The 21,991-nt window shown below is 38.6% G+C and overlaps 1 protein-coding gene across 1 annotated transcript in view; it reads left to right on the top strand.

The window, feature by feature from the left end:
- LOC104830719 (collagen alpha-1(XIX) chain-like) overlaps positions 1-21,991 on the top strand; it is a 106,371-nt gene that overhangs the window by 8,996 nt on the left and 75,384 nt on the right. Inside the window, exon 3 of the mRNA XM_010565831.1 lies at positions 306-405. Within this exon, the coding sequence (XP_010564133.1) occupies positions 306-405 (100 nt within the window). The remainder of the gene's footprint in view (positions 1-305; positions 406-21,991) is intronic.

Below are 21,991 nucleotides of genomic sequence, written 5' to 3'. Positions count from 1 at the left end.
TGCATTTCTGCAGATGCTCATTTCTGTTGCTTTTCCCAAACTTCCTTCGTTCTTATCAGTTCAGATGGTAAAAGGAAATAACAAATGCATTTCTCAGGTTGCAAAGTCATCTACTGAGTGAATTTTGCAGATAGCTTCTTTGTTGGTAAAATGAATATTGGAAGTTCTCTGACTAAAAGTACTAGTTTTCAAAATGGCTTGTCAACGTGTACTCTAGAAAGTCACCAAGCATGCCAAAAGTCAGTATTTACCTCTGTTTTTTAAATTCCATTAAATAAACTAAATCGTTATATCATATTTCACAGGGTTTGATCTGGCAGAAAGCTTTTCTTTGAGGCAAACATCTTGTGGAGGGGAAAAAATCTGTTTTAAACTGGGAAGCGCACCTCTCGTCAGAGAGACAAAGTAAGTAAGATACTACTTTCATCCTAAATCTTTAAAAGACAGAGCTCAAACTAAATGCTACTAATGAACTGAAACACTGAGCAGTGTATACAAAGGATGCCACAAAGACAAGTCTGTCTGCTTTCAGGCATTTTCATCTGTAACAGTACTTTCTTTGGGAAGCTTTTTGATTCAGGTGAGTTTTTCTTCTGGAATCTGGTAGAAATTTAATTGTGAATATCTATTTCTCAATTTTTGATTCTGATACTGAAAACTCTGCTGTTTATACATAAATATTTATAAAACAAAGAACTTTCATGGTATGACAACAAGTGTTATTATAATCTTCCCTACATGAAATTGGCTGTCCTCTCTCTCATTACTGCTGGCAGGATTAAAAAGAGTGTGAGTGTGTCACCATTTCCTTATAATCTTTTTTTTTTAATTTGTCCCCCCCCCCCCCCCCGTGGAATTGGCACCTTGCCTTTGAGCAGCAACAGAATGGTGGGTACTCAGTACAGAGGTGAAACTAGGCAGCATCCTGTTCTGACACAGAGAGGGATGAAAGGCAGAGACTGCATGAAAAATCAAAAGGAAGGTGAAAGACAGTAAGGCACAATAGAATTGGATGGATTTCAGTTTGCACGGGGACAAGGAAATGGCAAGAAACAGTTAGGAATGTAGTTTCAAGTTCCCCATGCTCAGTGGAGAGAGAGAGGATCACCTCAGAGCTTCTTGGTTGAGATGTGCTCCAAGTCATGGGACTGTGGTTTCTGTACAACATGTTCCTGTGATGACGAGGGAAGCAACTACATTCCCGTGCCTTCAGGTTGAGTATTCTCTGTTGCAAGAGGTTTGGCTCCAGCTTGCCTAGGAAATAATACACCCAGCCCTCGGACTTCCCCTTTGCTTGGATGCTGGGCAGAGCAAAGAGGGGCTGTGGGCAGCATGCAGCTGGGGAGAGGGAGGAGAGATGAATTGGAGGCACCCAGACACAAAACTAAGTGATCTTTGGGAGAGGAGAATGATTAAAGAAATAGGACCTAAATATTCTAGATTACTAGATAGATTCTAAGATTTTCCGACATATTACATACTGTAAATGCTAAATTTTTATCCTGCAAAGTTAAACAAAGTAATTGCTGGGTTTTTTTAAATACCGTGGACGTTAGCTATTGAAGGAAAAATTACTAGATAAAATTACTTGACACACAGAGAGTGCTCTATTTTTATTAGGGCCTTCTCAGTATTATCAAGATTGTCTTTAGAAGAGGAACAGGTAAAATTAGGTGCCAACCATACATGTCTATACTAAAAATATTTTGGAAGTTTGATAATAAGAAAACTTTTTTTTTAAAATCCATTATTCATTTTTCAGAATTTTATGGATTTTTTTCAATGGATGGGAATCTGAGGGAAACGTGAGACTACAGAAGAGTAGACAATCAAGGCAATAACAAAAAAATGTGGGGCAATTTTCCTCTAGGAATAAGAAGCTAAGTAATGCTTTGTATGCAGTGAAATACATATTGCAAGCTGACTTAATTTATTCTGAAACTAAAAAAATCCGTGGCAAAAATGGAGTGAGAGGAGCTAGAAATTGGAGAAGGGTGAATTATTTAAAATTCATATTTGAGGGAAAATTCATGATTCGAAGGGATTGATTTCTAGGAATTTGGTGGTATTGCAAGGGGTCTGACAGGTGATGTTGAAAAATGTAAAGCTTTTTTCCTAGCTTTTACTAGTAGGCCTGAATACTAATGTCTGTGTTTCATTTTCTTCTTTTAAAACCAGTTCATTAGTGAAGGCAGTGAAAATGGGGAATTCACATCATGGCTGATAGCTGTGGCTTCGCAAAGCCTTAACTCTTAGCAGTTGCAAGGAAAATAATTGAGAAAGACAAAATACATTTTTTTTTTTTTTTTTTTTTTTTTTTTAACTTTCTTTATGGAGTGGGAGAGAAATCTGATATCTTTTTCTGTATTTTATCTGTTCAGGTTTTGGGGGGGAGGATGACTCTTTGAGACAAAAATGGCTAGTTTTTCATCATTTTCCACGTAACTTGGGCAGGGGATAAAGAATTTCAGGAAAGGGTAAACCTGGAAGGCAGGTGGTTTGGCTTTAACGGTCTCTTGCTTCTCACGTTCCTCTCCCTCCCTGTTGTTTTCTTCTGTGTGTCCTCATTAAAGAATTAAAGAGAAAATCTGTCTGGTTTCCCCTAAAAATATGCGTATCTAATGGATGAAAACTAGCTGGATGAAGCAACTGAGATGATTATTAATAAAATGCGTAACAGTGCTAATATATAAGTATAGTTAGGCTGAAAATTAATATCACGTTATTGATGTTAATAAGGTACAAGATAAGTTTTTTTCAGTCGGCTTGCTGTGGAAGTAAGTAGTACCTCTTACTGGTACTCCCTCCTGAACAAAATATATCTTCCTGAACAAAAAAAAGGGTTAAGTTGTTTTCAATAACATTCAAGCATTGCAGAATTTCCATTAAATCCTAGTTCTTCATGGCAATAGTCTTGCTCATGCTTTTTGAACCTTTCTTCATAGAGAAATGCACGTCGTAATTAAGAATAGAATTTACTTTTTTTATTCACTATGATGAATATGTAATAGCTTTCTGTTGTCAAGATAACACTTCAGACAAAATTTTTTAAAATTATTTGTTTAAAGTATTTTTGATACTCTTTTGAACTTCTGAGTTAGTTTTTAAAAATAAGGACAGAGGGCAGTCAGGAGCACAAAGTCAGGTTTTGACGCGGTGGGGTTACAGTGAAGGATAGTCAAGAACTCAGGTATCCGTCATCATAACCTTATAATTTACTTTACCTCAGTTATCCATGTACAATGTCTTGTAACTTATTATTTTTATGTAAATCTCCTTCTCTTACGTTACGTCAGGTTGTGTGGTTCCAGACCCCTTGTGTTATTAGATGCACAGAGGTTTTTAGGATCATTCTGCCACAGAAAATATTTTAGTAGACGTGGTGTGCAGTAAGCAGCAGAACAGTGTTTGTTATCCATCCTGCAGGAAACTGAGAGTATCTGATTAAGCTGACTAGCAAGTATCAAGTAACTTGGCACATCTCCTCTTGCATTTCATTCATTCAGTTGTAGTGTGGGTAATAGAAAGCTATGCTGTGCCATTTTTCTTGTGTGATGCCATTTTGGTTTTTTTCAATGGACCTGGAGTAGTGTTGCACCTATTTATATGTTGTAAATAATTTACAATGCAGTGTCAGCTTGGAAAATTGATTATGTCTATTTACGCTGGATTTCAGTTATATCTCTTACCTTTATCTCTTCTTGTGGGGTGTTCTGTAGGTATTTTGTCTTGTGATAGGAGATGGATAATTTTTCTTATACTCCATGTAAATGACTATTAAATATTAATTCAATTCTAATAATATTTTCAGGATTAAAGAGTGATTTTTAAATTAAAAAACTGTGAGTTACTTATTGCAATTCTTATATGGACATTAATAGAAGTTATTCCTAGATAAAGTAGTATAACTGAGCCTTTGAATCCTAAAGAAATTCACAGTAAAATACCATCATGCAGACAATCTAATTATATAGTCATAATAATAGTAATTGTATAATGTTTTAATTTTATTTCAATAAATACATTATGGAGTCATCTTTTGTTCTCTAGAGTTTAACGCGTACTGCCTATGCAGTGTATTCCAGTTTGGCATAGAGTTTGCTGGCAAAAGCAGCGCAGGGCTCTGTGCTGATAGCAACTCCTTTAGGTCTGCCAGCAGTATTCAGTACTTCTGGACATGAGGCCTTGTAGGCTAATCTTTGTTCTTTAGTTGCCTTAGAGTAAATAGCACTATGATGAAATAATTTCACTGTCCTTGTGTGAAGATGCATCAGGTGTCAGTTGTTTCTTCATTCTCACTTTTCTGGGTTGTTGGTGGGCCATTTTTTTCGCTCCTTTGAAAGCACCAATAAAGGAGATAGTAAGTTGATTTCAGCTGAGTTTCAGAATGGTTTTGAAATGGATGTTTATGATTAGCAAATCTTAATGGCACAGTCATGGCTTTCTTATTTTGTAGTTTATTTGGCTTGACAAACCGTATTAATTTATTGAGGAGATTATTGTAGCTGGCTGTTAAATGATCTCAGAGTTATAGCAGTTGGGATTCGTCTCATGGCTTTTTTGGGAATTCTTCCCCTTTCAGTGTAAGATACTGCAAAAGAACTTGGGTTTTGACTGTATTTGGACTACTGAGCTCCATCAGCAATGTTATCACTCACTGCTGCCAGAAGAGCTGTGGCTGTGGCTTGGGCCATATTTCAGAGAAAGTGTTTCATCTTCTTGTGAAGTCTAGTTACAGGATGCAGAAATACTGTTCCCGTTTCTGTCAGTATATTCCAGGCTGGAGGATTCTTTCTGCTAAGAACAGAAATCAATGATGAAAGGATCTTTATGTGGGTTTTTTTGTTTGTTTTTAATGCTAACCTTTTTAATCACAAAAAATGCATAGGGAATTGCATTTCCTGGGGCATAGGTGGCATCAAGCGAGGCAGTTTCTGTGCTCACCATTAGAAGCCTTTTCATAGCTAGCACTTTGCTCCCCAAAGGCACCTATCTCTGGGTGGCTTTGCAACCATTTACTTTGCCGTATGTTCTTTGGTTGTATCTGCTGAGACTTCTTTCTTCACCAAAATAATACTGAGTTCCTTGCATGTGACTTCAGCTGTCAGTGAATGTCCACGTGGGCATCATTTTTGATTAGTTTTGCCCGTGGCATGTGTTTTGGACAGCAGTCGGGTTCAGCAGTCTTCTTGAAAAATATTATTAAGATATATATTAAGAAATAGTATACCTATTTCTAAAGTACAGTATAGAATGGATAGATATGAAAATCACCGGTTTCCAAAAGCTCGCATTGAAAACTTTTAAAACATCTACTGAAATGGCAATGAGGTGGCACCCCTGTTTGGAGGCAAGTAGTTACAGTTATGCTAACCAGCTTTCAACTGTGCTTACACGAAGTCCTGCTAGCCTTTGGTCTATTAAAATATTAGATAGTTATGTAAGAAACTACCTCACCCTTCCTATATCGCGTATTTATCTGAGGTCATTTGAGCTGTTGGAGCCAACAATGCTACGACTGAAATGTCTGGTATTTTGGTTGCAGGGTATTTTCAAGAAAAGGGCCTTGTCTCTGGAATTTGCTTCCTGAGTGTGGGAGCCTGAATTTAGTACAAATCCTGATGCTTTCTTCAGGTCTTTCAAAGTAGTGGATCAGAAGCTGCAGTGATACAATCTTTCTTTTTCTGATTCTGGTTGAAAGTTACTGAAATTGTGTACTTTGTGTTTCTTTCCAGAAACATGAAAACTTACTGCATTTTATAAATTAAAAAAGAAGGATAATGCAGGGATTATTGTTGAAAGAATAAATTGGAGCTGTACCTACCATGTAAATACCAATTATTTCATTTCATAACTAAGGTGAAAACTGGGGCCTCTTACCGTGAAAAATGATAGGACAATGCTTCTTTTAAAGAATGAACACATGTGGGTGTCTTTTTCTGTGTATTTGGGCTTGTTTCTACCTGACAATTTACAAGAAATATGCCAAGAACTTTTTATAAAATTTAAAATTCAGGCATTAATGGATTTTAATTGCTATATTGGGCTTGAATCATCCTGTAATTTAACGTGCAATTTACTGTGTGGAAAGAATTGGGAAAGTAAAAGTAATGGCAGAGAGGAGGCAGAGGGGAATAGTATATATAAAAATATATAGTACTTACATTGAAAGCAGACTGTGAGGGAACAGAGAGCAGAAAAACTATTTCAATTATGCCACTGGGTGTAGCAAATCTGAATTCTTTGATTTGTAGTGTGTTCCCCTGACAGCAGAGCATGTCGTGTGGCAGCATCATACCAGTTGAGCTGGTAAGACGATGTAGGATGAAGCAGAGTTTCTTTATCTTTTTTCCCCAGCAGTGTTGTTCTTGCCGTAATGCACTTGCAGATAAAGGGAAGAAGCTTTTGGGAGATGTGTACTTTAAGGGCACTGGTCCACAATGAGAGCGTGCAGGAGACCAGCAGTGTTTGTGTGGATCCCCCGTGTGCCTCACAGTTCAGGATGAAACTTAAGGCAGGCAATAAGCAAATCACAGAAGCACTGGAGGAACAAATAGCAAAGGCAGTTTACTTTTCTTACTTAAAAAGCTTTCCTTAATTTGAAAAACATGAATTTCAGTTTAGAGTAGAGTTATTTTTTCCTGCTGCCTTTGTTTTAAAGGAGAAATGCACCCAGCCAAGATTATTATTTGGAAGAAAATAAGATTAGGAGTTCACCTTCACAGCACTCCTCTCCAGCTCTCAGCCTCATCTCACTTCCTCCACATCAGCATCAGCCTCTCCGGTCAGTGAGGCTGGCAGTTGATCCCTGTGGCTGTGTGATCTCCAGCAATCACAGCGGGAAAGGAGTAAGAACACGCTGCTGGGCAGGGAGCAGCCTCCTGTTAGCTTAAGCAAACCCTGAAATTGCACCTTCAGTTTAATGGTTTAACCTGCCCTGTGGAAAACAATTCCATTGTTCTGATTAAGACAACGGTATCTGCAATATCTAAGCGATTTCTCTTTTGTGATATAATCCTATATAGAATTCCTTTTTATTTTCATCTGATATGGATGCCAAAACTATTTTTCAGTTTTCTTATTGGATAAGATAGCAAAACTTAAAACATATACTGTCATAGTGCAATTGCTAGACAAAGTTACTGTGTTATTAGATTTCTAGATTCAGCACAAGCGATATACCTGCACACTTCCCTATGGCCTTTGTTCAAAAAATTGGACACAGATTCTGCCATAGGTTGTTCAATTTACTGGTATGTTAGTGGAAGAGAGCCTTAAGTAATGCCAAACTGTGGGGAACTTTCACAAGAGTTTACATGTCTCCTACTCCCTGCCAAACATGCTGACTTTCAAAATCTTTGTAATGCTGTCTTGGTCTTTCTTAGACACCTTTTTTGAAGAAAAAAGTCTCCCAAAAGTGAGTACAAGATAGTGCTAAAAATCAATAAGGAGGATGCAGATCTAAGTTTGTAACAAGACCTGTGTTTGATAAGAACACTAGTCAAAATAGTCTTAGAACAAAAATACAGTTGCAGGATTAATACAGTTGAAGTTTCTTAGAAATCCAGAGTAAACATGGGTATATACAGCAATGCTGTATGCAGCCACACAGAATTCAATAAAATATACTGGATATAATGCATGCAGCTGAGGATAGACTTTGGCCCCCATATGTTGTAGTATAAAATTAGAGATTGAAAGATCCTTTATCAGTTTTGCTGATTGGGCTGAGAGGATTGAAGTGTCTTTGTAAAATGCATATAATTTCTCCAGCTGAAGCAGTGGTGCCATGTGCTTCAGAAGTCATTTATCAGCAGACTGGAAAAAAAAACCACCTCTGTAATAAATCAGATTTTTCTTTTTTTTCCTGGCTTTTGTGATTTAACACTTTGTGAAATGTAGTTTGCATTAGCTATGCTGTCAGGCGTTCTTCCTCTTAACTAAAGTTGTACCTACAGAAGATGTTTGTGCTGATACATCTGTGTCTACACTGGGGCTTTGTCGTTTAAAGATGTCATAGAGATATTATTCCCTTCCCCCACCTTGCTTCTGAGTATTTAGTTTTTCTGTCTAAAAATAGTTCATGGGCTCGCTCACAGTGAAACTGCCTGGTGCTTTTTTCATTACATCGATTTTCATTTATTTTCAGTTCGTTGTGAAAGATTTTTGGCCTATAGCATTTCTCTGTGATTAGATCTTTGCAGTTTTTTATCATCATCCAATGAAACATTTTTTATTTATGGCGATAAATTGCCAAATTTTTTAATTCTTTAATTCAAAATTAATTAATTAATTAATTTAATTTTGCATGAATAGTACAGTCCATGCCCTGGATTTTTCACTTGGACGTCTGGGTATCAACAAGATTTCAGTCATAAGTGTACAGAGTTTGCTGATTGCAGCCTTGTCTCAAGTGAATATTTGTCATGTCACAAACTCATTTCAAAACTTGGAATGATTTAATAAACTTAATCATGAAGAACAGTCTGTAATCTATAGAAACTAAGTCCTGATGTACAGATATTGGCGTATTAACAGAACCATGTGCAAGAGATCGTGTTATTTTTGGGTTTAGTCAATGTGACTAGTTGCAGAATCTCAGAATTCTGTTAAAAAAAAAAAATCCTAAAAATACCCTGGGATTGAGCATGACAATACAGGCCTTGAATAATAACTTGTTGATTGTTCCTAATATGGCATTAAGCTTTTAACTGTCATACGAAAATGCGTGTATCTTTTATTTTAGGGATTAGGCTGCTGCTTATTGCTACGCCCGTATTAACAATGTTAATGTTGAAGCCCTTGATAAACTTAGATTTATCTCTTTTAGTCAGTTTTCTCTGTGAACTCTGCTGAGAGTTTAGTAAGAAATCTGTATGTTCATAGTCTATGGTGAGCAGTGTTGATTACTCAAATACTGTTGTGTATTGGTTTTATGTGGCAAGGTTTTGGTAGCGGGGGGGGGTTACGGGGGTGACTCCTGTAAGAAGCTGCTGGAAGCTTCCCCTGTGTTCGAGAGAGAGCGAGCCTATACCAGCTGGCTCTAAGATGGACCCGCCGCCGGCCAAGGCCGAGCCAATCAGTGATAGTGGTAACGCCTCTGTGATAACATTTTTAAGAAGGAAAAAAAAGTTGGGACGTGGAAAACAGCCACCGGAGAGAGGAGTGAGAACATGTAAGAGAAACAAGCCTGCGGACACCAAGGTCAGTGCAGAAGGAGGGGGACGAGATGCTCCAGGCGCCGGAGCGAAGATTCCCCTGCAGCCTGTGGTGAAGACCCTGGTGAGGCAGGCTGTCCCCCTGCAGTCCAGGGAGGTCCATGGTGGGGCAGATATCCACCTGCAGCCCGGGGAGGACCCCACGCCGGAGCAGGTGGGTTCCCGAAGGAAGCTGTGACCCCGTGGGAACCCTGCGCTGGAGCAGGTTCCTGGCAGGACCTGCGGATCTGTGGAGAGAGGAGCCCACGGAGCAGGGTTTCTGGCAGGACTTGTGACCCCGTGGGGGACCCACGCTGGAGCAGTGTGCTCCTGAAGGACTGCACACCGTGGAAAGGACCCATGCTGGAGCAGTTCGTGAAGAACTGCAGCCCGTGGGAATGGCCCACATTGGAGAAAGTTCGTGGAGGACTGTCTCCCGTGGGTGGGACCCCACGTTGGAGCAGGGGAAGAGTGTGATGAGCCCTCCCCCTGAGGAGGTGAAGCGGCAGAAAATAACACGTGATGACCGTTAACCCCATCCCTGTCCCCCTTGTGCCGCTGGGGGGGCTTCGTGGAGAAATCCGGGAGTGAAGTTGTGCCCGGGAAGAAGGGAGGGGTGGAGGGAAGGTGTTCTGAGATTTCGTTTTATTTCTCATTTACCTTACTCTGGCTGATTTGTAATAAAAAGTGAGCTAATTTTCCCTAAGCTGAGTCTGTTTCGCCCGTGATGGTAATTAGTGAATGATCTCTCCTGTCCTTATCTCGACCCGCAAGCTTTTTGTTATATTTTTCTCTCCCCTGTCCAGCTGAGGATGGGGGAGTGATAGAACGGCTTTGGTGGGCGCCTGGCGTCCAGCCAGGGTCAACCCATCACATGTTGAATGCATATCCTATAAAATAGTAATGGCTATTTCATGGCTAAGGAAAGTGAGGTTTGCTTTGGACCACTCCTGAGACGTAACAACACAGATGGTATCATCAAGGTGCTGTGACTCCACGCACCGTATTTTTTGTCTTACTGGACCTGTCTCTAAGTGAGCAGGTCAGAATGCTAGATGACTGCCAGTTTAACTTAATCTGTGAAACGAAACAAAAAAGATAATAGTATTCACTAGGAGCACATACAATAACAGACCTGTTTGCCAAGATTTGTGGGGGAAGAAGTGCACTTCCGGGTCTAATTCTTGCACTCAGGACCCTCCATGCTGGGTGTACTTACTTTGAAGTACAGCACATGCAGTTGCAGCATTAAATTATTGCTGTTGCTCAGGATTGACATCTAGCAGCTGACTTTTGTGGGATTAGTAGATAATGCTCACTCATTTTATAGGTAAAGGTGTTACTTGGAAACAAGGTGTTTTGGGAGGGGAGTCTTCTAGTGCAGTAGATTGGGTTTGGGGTTTTTTTTAAATATCTCCTGTGAAATTAAGTCACTGAGATTTTAGCATGTGTAACATAGAATGAAACTGTGGACAATATTGATAAAGACAGTAACTTGTAAGAATGATCATATGGACAGAGACATTGGAAAATGTACCACAACAGGACCAAACATAGAAGGTAAGTTGTAGTGGTTGTTCAGTAATAAAACTGTGTGTGATGACTTGAGTGTCTGAAAACATTAGATGCAAGAAATGCCATCTGACGTCTGTGTTTACTCAAAAAGGAGCATAGACTTTGAAATGATTTCTCTTTTTTTATTGGTTACTTTCCTTTTTGCAGGACTTACTTTAAATTTAGGAAGTGATAAATGATTGTATTACTATTAGTATGTGGAGACAGATATGCTGTGCTACCAGGAAATTACACAAGCTTAAGATTGATTTGTTGTGAAAGTGTTAGGAGCACTAAAAAAACCACTTTGTGATTCAAGATACTGATATGATTTCACAGAAAGGAAAGTCATGACTCATTAACTGGTAGAGTTCTTGAAAGACTGAAGAGTTATAACACAGCCTTGCTTCATTGCTTTCCTTAAGGACCAGTTAGCACTACTAATATGAATCCTTATTATGCCTAAGATTACATTTTTTACAGCATCCTAACTTTTGTTATCACAAGTAAATGTCATCTCTTTAAACAGCTTATGTTGGATTGATTTTGTTCTCATACATAAGTAAATGTGTACTCCTATCCAACTGGCTCTAGGTGGCCCTGCCTGAGCAGGGGGAGTCAGACCAGGTGACCTCCCTTCCAACCTCAACCATTCTGGGATTCTATGATTCTATTATAGACTGTACTGTTAACAAATGTTCTTCCTTAAGAATATAGATTCCCATAATACGAGGTACTTAATTCCATTGTCAGCCAAGTAATTTATAGGGTAAGAGTGAGTTCATCAAAATGCTGTTTTCGTCATAGGGCAGTGAGGGAACTAAGTATTTCCTTTTTAACTTCCAAAATATTTCTTGCATTTCATTGCGTGCTTAAATGTTACAATTTTATACAATGCGAAATATTGGTGATATTAGTGATATTTTCTTTACTGTCATAACTCTTCTGTGCTTTATCTACTAGCCTGGGGTTTGTAGTAAGTAATACGATGTTCTCAAGAATTTTCATCAACAGTAAAGACTTCAATCTCAGCCTTACTGCTGAAAAATAAGGTCATTGTTCATTCCAGTTCTGTTACTTTCGCATAGAAGTTAGATGATTCAACCTCAAATGAAGTTATAGTTGATGCATTGTTTCAATGCAAAGTTTTTGTACTGTGGAGCCTTTGCTGTTTTGAGAAAAGTTTGTAAATTCCCGGCATATCAAGCTTCCTTGTTTGGATACAAGGCATCTGGCCTGTTTCCCCAGCCTGAGAAGGACTCCGGGCAATATCCAGTGTTCTTTCAAGTTGGATGTGTTGGGTTCTTTTGATGTGAAGCTTAGGAAAAATCTAAATAAAATGTTCATTGACTTATCCAAAGCTACCACTGCTTGAAGCTGCTTTTCAACACCTCTGTCTTGGGCCTAATGCAAGACCCCATCTCTCTTTACAAGCTTTTTCTTGTTTCTCTCCTAGCCTTTTAAAGGGAATACCTGGCCATTTCCCAGCTGGGTCTGATAGTAACAGGGTTAGCAAGGTCATTGGCCCATCCTGGTAAACATAGTTATGACTCAGCAGATAGCAATGCAATGTTGATATTTTTGAGCTTGATATAATTTAACTCCATTTAATCTGTAACTTACCAAAAATCTCATTATTACAGAAGATGTGACAGATGCAGGCTAAGCTGTATGTACTCTTTTTTTTTTAACTTGACTTTAATTAGACAACTCATTTCTAAGTCCTGAGACTTCAGAAAAGTGATAATTTCCAGTTTCTGAAAATGCTATTAGGTCTTTCGATGCGATGCAAATGAATTTTTTTGATCTTTTATTTTCGATATTCATTCGTTTAGAATTCATGAATGTTAACAGTTTTTACAAACTGCAAAAGAGCACATTATTTATCAAATTATCCTTCAAATAGTAAGCAGAACACCAGGCTTAAATATTCATAGACTAGTCATGCTGTGTGTAGGGGGTGTTAAAGCAAAAGCATGTTCTCTCTCTGTAGCTTCACTCTTGCAGCTGACAGAGCTACTTATTTCAGGTCAGACCCTGGTATCTGGTATCATTAACCTTCTTTCCTACTCCGTTCTCTTCTGTTGGTAACTTAATCTTCACCACTTACACCTTCTTTTTGGGGGGAGATCAGCTGGAACCAAGATGGGTGGATATATCCATCTATAACAGTGTTGTAGGCTGTAGTACCTTTGGTGTTGCCTGTGCCTTTTTTCTCAAGCACTTCTTAGCATGTCATGCTTGTGACTTTAGCCTGGAATGAATTTATTTATAGGCAGTCCTGGATGCTGAAGAGGAGGAGGCTAGTTATCCAGGCAATTATTTGAGGAGGTCAGGAAAAAAGCATCCCTTAGTTTAGTTCAGCTGCACTCCATACAGCAGTCCTTCTAGCTCTCCCTTTCCACTGCCAGCCATGCTATTATGTTTACTGTGAGCACTCAGCATTTTCATAAGAGGGATGCTGGCCTGTGAGATGGTTTGCCTTTTACCATCAGCTAGGGTTATCCAGGACCTTACAGAACAAACCAGGGAAGGAAGTGGGGAGCCTGTTCAAGTGTAATCAACAGTTCACTTTGCTAGCGCTTGTTCCATTGATTCATTGTAAAAAGCTACTAAAAGTTTGGGATGGGGGTGAGGGGAGACCAAACAGGAAGAAATTGAGGGTTCTAAGGAAACAACACATTTAGGTTGGGTAGCACGATGTCATGCAGAGCTACACAAGGTAGCTCTCACAAGACCAGCGTGAGAAGTAGGAGGGTGCGAGTCTCAAGGCATGCAGCCCTGCTGGAGCTGACCAGCCCTCCTATGTACCAAACTGAAAAGACCATTCTCTTTCTGGAATCAGCTGGTGTCTCTCCGTAACTGTCTGTACGATGCTGGTAAATTGGCTGTGAAAACCTCCAAGGAGAGATGTGTACTTAGATTTCTTCCCCGTCTAGAGAAGATTAGTATGGATATATAGGCCAAGAAAAAAGATATGTCATTCCTGATTTCCTCCCTCCTTTCAAAAGTATGAAGTGCATCATTTGTCTTCAGACTGAATGATCATGGCCTCCAATAGACAAATCCTCTATTGTAGTCTGTGTCTGCTTTGCTTTTCCAGACAACAGCAACCAGAGATCTACAAATAATTAACACTGTACCATAGATCTTGCTTCAGGGTAGGAAGCATGTAAAAATGCATGCAGAGCAATTTTCGCTGCCAGTTGACTTTTCAGAGGTTACCGTAATTATTTTTTTCTCTAATATCTTCAGAGGGTTTCTTGATCAGCCGAATAACTCCATTCTGCTGTAGATAGTCATATTTAGCATAAGAATTTAATATCTCATTGACTTTAGAGACTGCCAAATATCAGACTACTCTAATAACTAGACCTGTTGTCTTTGTTCCATTTCTGGGAGCAAACTAGAAGGACCACATGAGTTAGAGCTGCTCATAAAACGTCTAAATAAAGACATGGGTAGGTGTTAAAAGAAGCATGTAAAGTTTCTCTAAAAGTATTTAAGTTCACGTCCTCTTCTCTTGACGGTTGCTGCACTTGAAAAAAAGAATGCCACATTTGGATTTTAGGACGTTCAGCAAAGCAAAATGGCCTTGAGAGATTATGTAAAAATGCCAAAAAGCTTGATACAATTCTTGATTGACTTGAAGAAAACTTAAATCTCTGCCATTCTTTTAAGCACATCTTAGCTTTAAATTTTGAACAAAGACAGTATCTTAGGAGACAATCACAGACCCACTGAAGAAATGGACAGATCATCACACTTCTCCGGATTCTGCCATTAATCTCCAAAGAGAAAGTTTTGTTCAGTTTTTGTGGATTGCATATCAGAAATGTGTCAGACCCTGAGTAAGTTTCCTTATAGAGGCAATTGATTTATTAGTGTGGTTCTGAGTACGGAAAAGCACTGAGGGTTTCTGGGACATTCATGCTGGACAATAAGAGCATGTTTGCATGTGTACAGGGAGGTTTCATTCCCTACAGTGGATCACAGGAGCAGAAACCTGTTAGAAAAGTGGGGATGGGGGGTGCATACGTGTGTGATGTTCTACATTTAGCTACAGAAAGGAAAGGAGGATGAGGTATACATCCAGGAAAAGCATGATTCCTGACAGGAGATGGTGAGAGTTCAGAAGAGATGCTTTTCTTTTGCGTTATTTTTATATTTTCAGTGTAGCTATGCTAGGGGGATGGATGCTAGTACTGGAAGGAGCTCTTCCTAACTGACATTTCTTAATTTTGATACGTGAGCAGATTTAGCATTCACGCAATGTGGAGAAATGCTCAGTGAAAGGGCACTTGTTATGAGAAACATCACCGTATTCACGAGACTAAAACCCGTAGACTGAATCCAACTTCTTATTGTAACGTCCATGCAAGGAGGGTCAGATGGAACTGGAGGTATCAGTTGCTGATAGATCAGTACCTGCTACAGAGGTGTTACCTGACTGCCACAGCTACTGAAAATATATATGAGAAGAATCAGGTTGAAAAAACAGACTGAGGCAACAGAGGCTGGTTTTGGTCACTTTCTGCCAGCAACATTAGAAAGTCTCTGCATGTTTCTCAGTCAGTAAGTGGTGCCAACACATGGAAAACCAGTCTGGTTTGAGCAGCGCGAGGCAGAGGAACAGCAGAAGGTGTCATGCAATTGCATGAATAGAAGAAAGCAGATGCAGAGGAAATGTTTTTCCCCTTTGTGGAAGACCTAGAGTTCCACATTTTTGTCATCTGTGTTCCCTGTCTCTCAGACACTGAAAGCAGTATGTTTGCTTGTTCTCTGGTCATCTCCTAAGGAAAAGAAACAGTCTGAATGCAAGATCTGTATTTAGTGTAAGACCTGAGTGAATCATATAGATCAACTTCAGTCTTTGTGAATCACAGGTAACCATGCATTAGATGTTGAGCTCAAAAGTGCCTGGAGGAACATCTCAATGCCTGTATACTGCAAAAGCCACCCAAATCTTTGTAGTACCCTATACATTTCCTTTACTTGCTTTGTACATAAAAAGGCAGCTTACTGTAGCATATCCATGCCTACATCCACTTTGTTGCATTTGGTTTTCTTGAGTCTATACCAGTGCAGGTGCGGGAGGATATTTTGGAGTATGAGATTTCTTTGAGTAAAGTTTTAGCTTGCTGAAGTAGTCAGGCTCTGGCTTTCTCCTCTTCCCTCACTCATCTTCCTTCACAACGTTCTCTGGTGGTACAGCTGTTGTTCTTTGCCACGGCGTGTGCCTCTACGTGGAAAGATGCTTACTACTGATTAGAGCAGCTTAATTTACTGTGCAACATTCAGGGTAAGGTGTGATGTTTTGGAAGAGGAAGCGTACTGTTTGAATATAGTATTTTATAATGTGGTACTCTTGCAAGTTTCTGAACCCATTTTGTCATCTTTTTACATTTTAAAATATATTCATTATTAAAAAGGGGAGAGAAAGTGAATGTCTGTGTGCCCAAATTACATGTTCTTGCTTTTTGTAACCTTTGGTCTTTGCTACGGCTATTTTCATTTTCCAGGTACAAGGAAAGTTCACTGATTGCTCTGAGACCTATTTGGTTCACAAAACAAATATCCAAGTTGAGGCAAGTGTATAACTGTATCAGAAATGCTGAAAGTTGCCTTCCACAAGATAAGACTCCAAAAGCCTAGATGTTGACCTGAATTTTCTCAAAACTTTGTCAGGCTGCAGAATTCTGCTTAGGAAAATTAGAAGAAAAATTATTGCATTGCCAGTGTCTGTTATTATATGTTACTACTTTTAGGTCTGTAGTTCTTATTGCTGCTGACTGCTTTTTTTTTTTTTTTTTTTTTTTTGAAAAGTTAAAATGCACAGAAATTGGCCAAACTTGGAAAGCAGACATAGTTTAGTTAGCCTGACCTCTTTAAAATCAATGGAAGACTGGCCTTTGATTTAGTTAGGGGCAGGAGTTCACCAAGAATTCCTGTAAATAAGGATACAGAATACTGCTGGAAACCCTAGGGTAAAAGTACTCTGCGCAAACATAAGAGTTTTGGTATTTCTATTTCTTTTTCAAACCAATCTTTTTAAAATGCCCTTTAAAATTTTGATAGCAATAACATAGATTTTACAAAAGAAAATTTCTAAACCACCTGTATATTAAAAGTGACAGCTAATCTATACCTGTTCAGTAAATGAAAGCAGAGGCATGTTGAAGTATATGAAATATTAGGTAAATTCCTCTTCTCAGTGTTAAAATAATTTGCAGCTTTGCTTTCAGCAGTACATTTTCTGAGTGGGTTGAGCTCTCCCTAAGTAATTAATAACTCTTAAGCTGTCTGAATAGTTTCCCTTGAGTTGCATCATATAATGTGTCATATGAAAACAACTTGAGGCCTAATGTAACATGAAACAGTATAGTGCATCTTAATGTGATTTGAGGAAGATGAATGAGAAGGAAATTATTTCTTATTCTGAGTAACAAACAGCTGTTCTTAACTTTTCTTTGAAAAGAATTTAAAATACCCTTTCTAGGCAGAGAATGGTAAATTGTTCTAGCTAGTTATTTTCCCTTCTCTCATTCTACCAGTCAAGTTAGGCAAAAACCTAGAATCAATAATATGGTAATTTGATGTAGAAATATTGAGAACAATGTGGAGGTTTTTTTACTTGGTCACCGGGACTTTACTTTTTTATTCATAACAGATTTCAGTTTAAATCTCTTAGCAAACACGAAAAGGTTAAGATTTCAGTGTCTCCGTCGATGTAGTACTAAATAAATCATTACCCACCATAGGAAAGTTGTTTAAACTAACTCCTTGAGCTCTGGTCACCAAATTATTGTAACATTGTCAAGTTACAAGTGACATATACCAGGTAATGGTATATGTCAGCTGGAAAAGATACATCTTGCCATAAACTCTAAACATCTCTCACTTCACTCTCAGGAAATGTAAGTTGGCTCATCTTTCTCTTCTTGGAAGATATTCAGCAAGCTGGAGGCTTCATTGATACTTGTAAATACGGAAGTTTATCATATGCTGTAGTGTATTCTCATTCGATATGGAACAATTAGAGTTTATAAGATTTAAAAATAGATGCTGCTTTTCCATTAGTGCTTTTTTTTTTTTAATAAAAACAAAAGGTAAATAAAGGATTGCCTTACTAAATTTGATATGGGTAACTCAATGCTGCTTTACAAAGATAGAACTAAAACTGTTTATAGCACAGTGAATACACAGTTAATTCATTCATAATTACTTCTTTTAGTATAGTAGCAGTAAGAGAACCAGCTGGTATCTGCATTTCAGAAATTTTCAGAACTTTTGAGGAAACAAATGAATAAGCAAATATTTTGCCAAAAATCAGTCTATACTTGATCATTACAAACAGTGGAAGGTATGCACAAATATACTGGTAAAGTTCATGCAAAATTCCTGTAACTGCTCTTCTAGTAACCTCATAACATACAGTCTGTGCTGTGCTTGGGCGACAGCACCTGTTTTTAGGAAAAATTATGGCTACATTTAATCCAGTAAAAAAGAGGAGAATGCAACAAAAGCCTTTGCAACTCTCAGTATACATATGCTTTGATGGAATGGCATGTAGTTGTTGCAGGAAGGTCAGTGTGTATTTATTAATTTTCTGGATGCATCTACCTGATGCTTCAACCTGTGGAACATTAAGAGATATCTGAATGTCTGGATTTGTAACATATATGTGTATGATATAAACCCTTGTATTTTTAGGGATTTTCCTGCTTGTTATCCTTGGTCTCCTCAATCTGCCAGCTGGGGCCTCTGTAATTTACAGTACACCTCAATCCAGAAGGCTAGGGTGGTGTAAATTCAAGCCTGTGGTATTCAGTTCATGTGCTTCAATTCCTGCTATTGTTTTCAGCAGTTTCCACCAAGGGTGTGCTTCGCTTTGAGAACACAGTGCTCCATTCATCAACTTTAATTTTTTATTATATACTACTGACAATATGGACAGAGGGAGAAAATCAAACTGTTTAATTTCCACCTAAAGTATAATTTAGTCAGACTGTGGGCGCCTGGGTCTCAGAGAATGATTCAAATTGCCTCTTCTCAAGCACCACCTAAACCCTGGTGGCACCTAAAATGAGTCATTTTGGACAACAGATTTCCCCCGGCGTCTGGGCATAAGTTCTAGGGAAGCTCAGAAGCACCAGGCACGTTACTCCCACCCAAGTTTCATTGTGACTCAAAGATGTGTGTAGAGATGCCTGAACGCTGCCAGTGTTCCCAGAGGTGTCTAAGCCATTGACTGTGCTTAAATCACACATAATAAGCTTGGAGAGCATTGAATTCAGCACAAACCACGGCAGTCACGAGCGCTTTCAGTGTCGAAGAGGGAGAGGAAACCTCTTCAATAGCCTTAAAGGTTAGAGCAGTCATCCAGGAAGGATGTCTGGTTTGGATTGTCCTAAGCTAAGGAAGCTCAACAGGAATGGGAGAACTTGACTGTTGTCCCACTGTTAAGGATAATTCCTGGGAGAGGAAAATCTCAGATTCATGGTTTTGCTCCCAAGTCTGATTATGTGTTTTGGTTCGGACACTCTTGTCCAAAAAAAACATAGGCATCCACTGGTTCAGAGACCAGATGCCAAGGATACCCTCCTTTGCTTGTCTGTTTGAACTTGTAAGTTCTTTCTTGTCATCTTTATAGATGAATTTGCACCCTTATTAATTGATACCCATATTTCTGTAATGTTAGGGCTTTCTTAAGACCTGTCTTCTCTCTTACTGCTTTTGGCTTGGACACCATGAGGTATTACCCTAAGTTAATGTTCTCTGTATTTGTGCTTTACATCTGTAGACTTTGAGGTGAGCTTGGTATAGGTTTCTTTCATCCTTATTCTCTCTCCTCACATGGAAAGGGTAAACACTCTATGAGGAAGTACTTGTTGAGCTGTGGACATGTAGAACAACTTGCATTTGTATTTTTCATTAACATTTAATGCTGCTTTTGTACTGTTTTCACCCTGCACATGACGTCTCATTAGTTCTCTCATTAGTTTTTAAATGTGTGTAGATGCAATCAGGCAAAACCGTATATTAAAGAACTTCTGAATTTCAAATTCAGTATTCTGCAAAATTGTGTTTTGGCTTTTCTCATGTTCCCATATGAGGTTTTATGTCCATGCTTCTGTTCTGCCTTTTTTTTTTTTCCCATCAAGTGTCATTATATATTTATTGTTTAAACACATGCATACTTTGCCTATTTCTGAGGAGTTTTTAACTGAGCTTTACAGAGTTGAAGATAATGTGGCAGTAATACTTAAATTTTGCTATAGTATCTTAGTCATTGTCTGTGCCTAAGTCATATCAATGCTAGATACATGCTTTTTATTCTATTATGTTCACTTGAAGCCATTCAGGGAGCAAGAAAATAGGGGAAATTGTGCATAGTAGTAGATAGCATGCTAGTTTTCTGAGTATTTTATCCCTTAACTTTTTTCCTTTTAGCATTCATCATCTGTCTGGGAAGGGTTGAGTGTTAAGTGTATACATTAAAGCATTTGTTAATGAACATTCCTTGGTGACCAAAAAGTCATTTAGTTACTCAATGAGAACTCTTCTCAGAATAAAGATATTGCTTCTGTTAAGTTATGTCTTTGGTATACAGTAGTTGGATACCCAATTTGTGCTGTTTATTGGCCAGACACTGGAACAAGTTTCCCAGAGGGTTGTAGAATAATCACCATTCTTGGAAACTTTAAAAACTCAGCTGGACAGGACTTATAGTAACCTGATATAATTTTCAGGTTGGCCCTGCTTTGAGCAGGGGGTTAGATCCATTGGCCTCCAGAGGTAACTTCCTACCTAAATTATTTTGTGAATCTAACTGAAGTTATCCTTGGTCCGATTCTGCTTAAATCTTACCTCTTTAGTTGACTTCACTGAAATCAGTGTAATGCCCTTAGGAATTAATTTGACCTTGTCTGCTTTTCTCATTTCCCCGAATACAGTTTTCTCTGTCAGTTCAAAGGTAAGAGAAGCTAGAGTAAATTCCTGTCCTGTTTCATAATGCTGGTCCACACCTTAACTCTTGTGCTGTTTCCGAAATGGTTTGATAAACAGTTAAGAAGGATAATTTTATATCATGTGCCCTCACATACAACCAAATTTTTTTGAGAAAATTCTGAAAGAAGCACTTAAAATTTTAGAAGACTAATACTGTCATTCATTTAGATAGCTCTTAAAGTGTCAGGGAGGCTTACAGTAAAAAGCAATGATGGTGAGGAGGAAAAAAAAAAAGAAAAAAAAGGGCTCCATGTTTACTAGAATACCTACCACGTCCAGAAACTACTTCTGTTTGTTTTGCAGACTTATGATGGTTTCCTCTCCTTTCATTTGATCAAGATTTCTGATTATTGCCCTTCCACAGTTGACTGCCCTTTGCCCATTAATGTAGACTCCTCTGTGTTTCCCAATATGGAACTTAGCTGGGAAACTTAATTGATTTTGGAGAGCTAATCAGATGCTCTGAGAGCCAGATATCCTGTCTATCCAGCTGTAAACCTGAGATGCCATCTCTGTAGCTTGCATGGGATGCTGTAAACCAGATCCTGATCCCATGTCCAGATAGTCTACTGTCCTGCAGAGACGCACTCATGTGTTACTAATGCCCACTGAAGGTATTTTCTTTATAAATCATAGACGTATTCTTTATGCTATAATTAAAATACAGAGTAGTATGAAATCTAGATCCAAGTCCTGCAAAGCCTATTCACTTTTGCCTTGCCTTTTGACATTGAAACATCTATAGCTGTACAACAGAGCATGTGGGTTCACTAACAATGTGGGAAAGCAGCCAATTTGGTCCTGGGATAAAACAGGAATCAGCTGTGGGAAATAAGCCAAAGAAGTGTATTCCCACATAAGGGACTTAAATAGGTGTTAGTCCATAAAGAAGCTCTTTGGCGAGGTTTAGAGCAGGCTTCTCTGCACAGAAGGCATTTTTCCTGAGATCCTGAATTAACTGAAGTGCACTGATTTCCAGGAGGGTTGTGGGGTTATTGTCTTGTCAGCTGGTGCTTTCCTCTTTTTTTTTTTTTTTTCCCCCCTTTGTTTTGTTTTGGTTTTAGTTTTTTTTAATAAAGCATTTATAGCACATTACTGTGTAATTATAATTCCATTTGTTTTTTTTTAAACTAAACCATTTACTTCACATGATTGTGGGAACTAAAATGGAGGAAATTTTTCTGCTGCATGGGGCCCTCGGGTTTCCTTTGCTCTGATTCGGGGATTGC

The sequence above is a fragment of the Haliaeetus leucocephalus genome, unplaced genomic scaffold (genome assembly GCF_000737465.1).
Source record: "Haliaeetus leucocephalus isolate CR32 unplaced genomic scaffold, Haliaeetus_leucocephalus-4.0 Scaffold195, whole genome shotgun sequence".
NCBI lineage: Eukaryota > Metazoa > Chordata > Aves > Accipitriformes > Accipitridae > Haliaeetus > Haliaeetus leucocephalus.
Note: the sequence above shows the minus strand (reverse complement) of the source record. Positions and strands in the feature narration are given on the sequence as shown.